Source organism: Chenopodium album, chromosome 10 (assembly GCF_948465745.1).
Source record: "Chenopodium album chromosome 10, dcCheAlbu1.1, whole genome shotgun sequence".
Taxonomy (NCBI): Eukaryota; Viridiplantae; Streptophyta; class Magnoliopsida; order Caryophyllales; family Amaranthaceae; genus Chenopodium; species Chenopodium album.
The window spans coordinates 43,887,695-43,893,641 of NC_137843.1; the positions used below are offsets into that span (position 1 = coordinate 43,887,695).

General features: G+C 41.5%; 1 protein-coding gene and 1 non-coding gene across 2 annotated transcripts; both read left to right on the top strand.

Moving 5' to 3' along the window:
- Positions 1–1,629: 1,629 nt before the first annotated feature.
- On the top strand, positions 1,630–2,505 carry LOC145565235 (uncharacterized). Its single transcript, XM_081625303.1, has one exon. It carries the CDS (start codon positions 1,630–1,632, stop codon positions 2,503–2,505), a length of 876 nt encoding a protein of 291 aa, XP_081481429.1.
- A 2,213-nt stretch (positions 2,506–4,718) lies between these two features.
- On the top strand, positions 4,719–4,879 carry LOC145565732 (U1 spliceosomal RNA). Its single transcript, XR_014095112.1, has one exon. It is a non-coding gene; the product is annotated as a U1 spliceosomal RNA (small nuclear RNA).
- Positions 4,880–5,947: the final 1,068 nt, after the last annotated feature.

Consider the following 5,947-nt stretch of genomic DNA (forward strand, 5'->3'; position numbering starts at 1 on the left):
TAGTAAAATAGGGAAGATGTCTTTGTTGTATACAAGGCCTCTCGTAGAGCGAGACTGTAAAATGCATGGCCATGCTCGGATGGATTTTAGAAATCATCTGTTTATTGACAGTCGGACTCGGAATCGGGAAACACTTCTGGACGTAATAAGGATGACAAAAATAAATCTTACCTTATAGTTCATGAAGAGACATTAAGCGACATAGGAAAAGGCTGTACACAAAATAAGTACTTGTCCGGAAGGACAAGTGGGAGATTGAAAGGAATGGTGTCCTTCGAACAAGTGTACTATTCCGTTAGCGGGTTCAGAATTATTAGAAAGCTAATATATTCAGTAAGGTCAAGTGATCGGAATGCCTGGGTGGAGGCCGCTTCCGATCAGTAATATTAATGGATAATTAATGTTACAGCTTAATCTTGACTGAACCCTTCGGGTCACACCCAAGCATTCAACAAACCGAAACGACGAATTAATTCGGAAGGAATTAATGAGTCGACCGAGTAATATTTATTTAGACGTCGGAAATTCGAGCTTAGAGCGTCGAAACCGAGCGTCGGAAGTCGAGTCGAAAAATAGTGAAAGACGAGACGAGAAATAGTAATAAATCAACAAAAGACCAAAATACCCCTAGCATCGGAATGCCCAAGCAAACCGAGTGCTAAGGGCGTATAGCCTAGCATGGTGGCTAGCATGCGCACCAAGCCGAGCCTAGGCTGGCTGGTGCGTGCTAGCGCACTCATGCTAGCATCGCAAGGCTAGGCGCTGCCTAGTGCGTGCTAGCATGCTAGGCGCGCCAGCTCGCCACAGCTAGCAGCAGCATGGCTAGGCCATTGCTTGCTGCCTAGCAGCGCTGGCCAAGGCACAAGGCCAGCAGGAGCAGCCCGCACAAGCATGTTGGGCGTGCTGGCCAGCAGCGGCTGGCAGCCCGCATGCGAGTGCTGGGCTTGCTGGGCGTGGCTGCCACGGACAGCAGCACATGGCAGCCCACCTTGGCTGCCTTGGTGCCCAAGGGTGGGTGCCATGTGGCTTGTGGTCCTTGAGTGTGTGGGGAGTGAGGTGGCCGGTTATGGGAGAGGGAGTGGGGAGCAAGTTTGGTCCCCCCCTTCTCCAAGTGGTCCTCACCTAACCACTCACATGAGCTTGCCACTTGTTGATTTATTACTAGCTTGATTATTGATTTTATTTTAGCTTTAAAATAAAATGGAAAAATCATACTATCCCACATTGATGGGAGAGTAAATGATACTCCCATCATTTCCTATAAATACCCAAGTATGGGCATTGGGAAAGATGCTTGAGTAAGAGTTTGAAAAGGCATCACAATTAGTGAAAACCTTTAAACTCAATATAATTACTCGGGTTTTGTTGGTCGGGTCTTGCTAACCCCAAGACATTGGACCTAGTCGGTTTTGTTGGTGCGGGTGGACTTCGTTGGAGGTCTCCGTGCGAGCGGGACTTGAAGCTTTCAAGTAAGAGCTCATTTGGAGCGAAGCACGCGTCAAGGGTAATTAGCTTATCTTAATCTTGTGATTAATTTAATTATGTTTATGGTTTTATTTATTGCGAGTGCGGTCTTGGTTTTGGGTTTGTTTCCGCGGTGAGTCGGACTCACCAAACCTCAACAGTTTCATGGATTTTCAGCATCATATTCACATTGATGAGAAGTGGTTCTATTTGAACCCAGAGACAAGGACTTTCTACCTCACACCAAATGAGGAAACACCATACAGAGCACAACAATCAAAGAGGTTCAAACTAAAGGCCATGTTTATGGGAATGATAGGGAAGCCACTATATGATGAGGAAGGGACAATGCTTCACTCTGGGAAATATGGGTTATTTCCTTTTGTGAAGTATGAAATGGCTAAGAAAAAAAGCAAAAACAGAGATGCTGGAACCATGGAAACCAAGGCCATACAAAGTGTAAACAGAGAAGCTATTAGGGACATGATACTACAGCACATCATTCCAACAATTCATGATCAATGGCCACCACAACTGTCAAAGAACATAATCATTCAATGGGATAATGCAAGGCCACATCAGATTCCTAGGGATGAAGAATTTCTGGCAGCAACTCAAGCTAATGGATTTAACATCCAATTTGTATTTCAACTTGCCCAATCCCCTGACCTTAATGTGCTGGACCTAGGGCTGTTCAGGGTGATACAGTCAATACAATATCAATCATTCCCACAAAATTTGGATGAACTTTTGGAAAAAGTGGCTGAGGCTTTTCAGGTTTTTGATCCAACACTAAACAGGTATTCATGGATCACTCTACAGTCATGCATGGTCAAAATCTTGGAAAAGAGGGGGGGAAACAACTTCAACCCCCCACACATGGCAAAAGCAAGGCAAGACAGGGAAGGCACACTAGAAGACATACTACAAGTTGACAGGGACCTCATCAGAGAAACTGTTAACTATCTGAATACTCTTTTTGTTGATACAACAGGGCATCATATGGAAGGGACTCAAGACATGGAAGTGGATGCAGATTAACAAGAATCATGGAGTCATACATAGTAATTTTTTGAAAAGGAGAAGCAGATCATACAGGCATGGTTCAACAACTACACAAGATGACTGACTGCCACACATAACCAGTTAACCTTTTAAGTTTTTGATTTTTGGATATGCTTTTAAATGTATTGTTTATGTGTATTTTGGTACGTAGAATAGAGTAAAGTAGGAAGGCAGTCACTGATGTGTATTGAACATGTGTTAGGACTTTTGTAAAGTGTCCATATAATGAATTTGAATCACAAAAATTACACAAACACTATTGTCCATTAGATGGGATTGTTATAAACAGGGCTAACACACTCACAAGGGTACCTCTACAACAACCTTCAATTGAGGTAGTTGGAGCCTCCCCTAAGTAGTGGTTGCTATCAGATGAGTCCCTTCATCATATGGACACAACTCAGTTCATTGATGCATGATTTAATAGGGACTCAAAGCACCAAAAGCATACAGGGACATGTAAGGCAACAGGGACTCAATTGGTATCAATCAACAACCATCAGGGACATCATGCACCAACATATAACAACCACAAGGCACTAGGGACTCATCCAACACAAACATGCACCAACAACTCAGTCTACTCCATCACAAGAACACAAACAGATAACAATAACATATACCATAGCATAATCAACCCAAACAGTCAGCAGTCACAGATACAAGAGCATAATATCACAAACCCTAACTACTCTGACTCATACAATTACCCACACAACACAAACATGATATCAACATACTCAGAGCATTATAAGCAAACAGAAAGAGAGAAGAATTGTTACGCTGCGAGATCAGTTACTGGGAGGGAAGTCATGAGGGTATTTCTCCCTCAACCAAGCCATGTAATCAGGGTCCCAGTTGCTGCAGTCCTCCGTAAGCACAGAACGGACCCTTTTCTTTCGTCCAGAAGACCCACCAGCAGCAGATCTCTTCAGGAACTCAGGAAGAACTTCAGTGACGGGTTCAGGGGACTCAGGCACCACAGCCACAGCAACGGAGGCCTCGCCTTCAACCCCTTCCTTCGCAGCCTCAAAACCACCAGCCCCTAGATCTGGACCAGTTCCAGCCTCACCGACGGTGGGGGTGGGTGGTTCTTCGACAACAGCATCATCCTCTTCGTCGCTTGAGATGTATGGGTGAAGTTTAGCCCCAATTTTCCCAAGACGGTACCTAGCATAGGCCATGGTGTAGCGGCGCACTGGTTTCAGAACCCCAGAGCCGCGTTGACATTTGTACAGCGTCGACTGACAACCATCGTCTTCCTTGTTGCGACGAGGGGACTCCTTGTCATTTGGGTTGGAACTCATTTGGGAATTTGGTTAGGGTTTCACAGAGAAATTCAGAGAGAGTCGAAAGATTTTTGAGGAGAGAGAAGAGAGAATACGAAAGTAGATCTAGGGTTTGTGAGGGAGTTCTGGAGAATTCTCCAAATGTTGTTCAAACAGGGCAGCATAATCAAGAAGAATTCAATGCAAGATAATGAATGAGGTAGTTGGGAGATGGATGAATTCAGAAGAAATAAGAAAGGGGGGATTAATTTTTGGTGGGAATGGTTAGATTAATTGTTAGCATTAATTAGTAAGTAATTCTGGTTATAAAATAAGTAAACACATTAACAAAAATAAGTAAGGGCAATATGGACATTTCTCACATAAAAAGTTATTAAAAAAGGAAAAAAAAAACTTGTTGCAAGTAATGTGAACCGGCCATTTATAGTAATTGTTGCGAGTAACTTGAAACGGAGGGAGTATTAAACATTCCCCGCCTACTAAAATTAGAAATACCCATCAGCAAGACAGTCACAGAGATGCAAAGGATCCACCTGTCTGCAGTTTACACAAAAGAGAAGCAGACTAAAGTAGCAGCTGTTTTTGAGAAAAGTTGATGCACTCAGTTATCTAAATCTATGAACTTATATATATAATCTACAGTTTCTATTTTTGATACAGCTACTGTTTATAGATTGATCAAGTATAATGTATTTCTTGTTCAATAATTCCATCTTCAGTACTAGATTTGAAGAGTAGACACTTACAAAAACACAAACATGAATGAATCACTTATTAGCTATATAGTGCAAATTCATGAAAATCAGCTTAACAAGGTTGGATGTCGTCCCACATCACTTAACTAAAAATGGGTGTAAAAAAGAGATGACTATAAAATAAAATGGAGTACGAACAAACAAATCACTTACCTGGACGGGCTCAATGGGCGATCAAGAAGGCTCATGGCCTAGGTTGGTGGCCTCCATTGCACTTTAGAAGGGGTGCCTATCTTACATCTTCCCAAGAGGAAGATTGTACGTCATAATTTGTGATAGTGGGGGCCTGCGTTCGCGCGGCCCTTATCCAATTACTAGTTAAATCATCAGAAGTATATATGTCAGTGATTAGCATAAAATGGTAGGAAAACCAAAGGAAATAATTGAACACAATAACATATCAGATGCTGCTAGAACTGTTGAAGCTGTTTGGTAAGTTAAAACACAGTGAAAATTATTTAAGAATAATAATAACAATAAATATAAAAAAAAAATCTCCTCTATATCATTCCAATTTTATCAAATTTCTCCGAAGAGACTATTAATTAAGATGCAAGAGGATTATAATATGGCCTTTATCTCATCTTTTTCAAATGTGGGACGAATACACTGCATTTTGCTACACACAATCAAATCTCCAAAAACCTACTAGTACTAGAATTTGTTACAGCCAAAATATCTCACAGTGCCAGGCCAACCACAACTCATTTTCTATCCAATATTCTAGGTCCACTATCAGCTGAGCAACTTCCCAAAGCTGTGACTTTTCCTAAACAAACCTCAGTAAATATCACCAAGTCTCTAAACCAATAAACAATAGCAAGGGAAGTTGAGCTAAAAGATTTAATTTTTCTCCTACCTTCCTTAACATCTTCAGATACTAGCACTTCTAAGTACTTAATTATTTGCCCCACATGTTGTAGCAAAGCTGATCACACATTTTCAGTCCAAGATGAAGCATAAGAAAAAGACAAAGGATTTTACTGGAACTTTGGTTTGCAAACTCAAATGTAAAGCCACGCAATACAGACATAATGAGAAATAAAGATATACGGACATAATGTGGAAGCAACAGCCAGTAAATGGCATAGTCTCAGTAGAATCATTCCCCTATGAGACAGAGAAAAGACATTTCTATATTTCTGTGGAGCTAAATTATCACAATAATCCAGAGTCAGTCAAGAAAGAAGATACAAGCTAGTAACTTGAATGTGTGACCCTTCTCGCAGTCGTGCAGTCAGCACGAGAAATCTATTCTTTCGTGTTTTTTACTTGCTACATTCAGTGGCATATGATTATTTTTGGAGAGAGTTACTTATTAGGAGCTACCAAAAATTGAGTGCAAGCTGGGTAGAGCTTAGCTCGACTCACCTT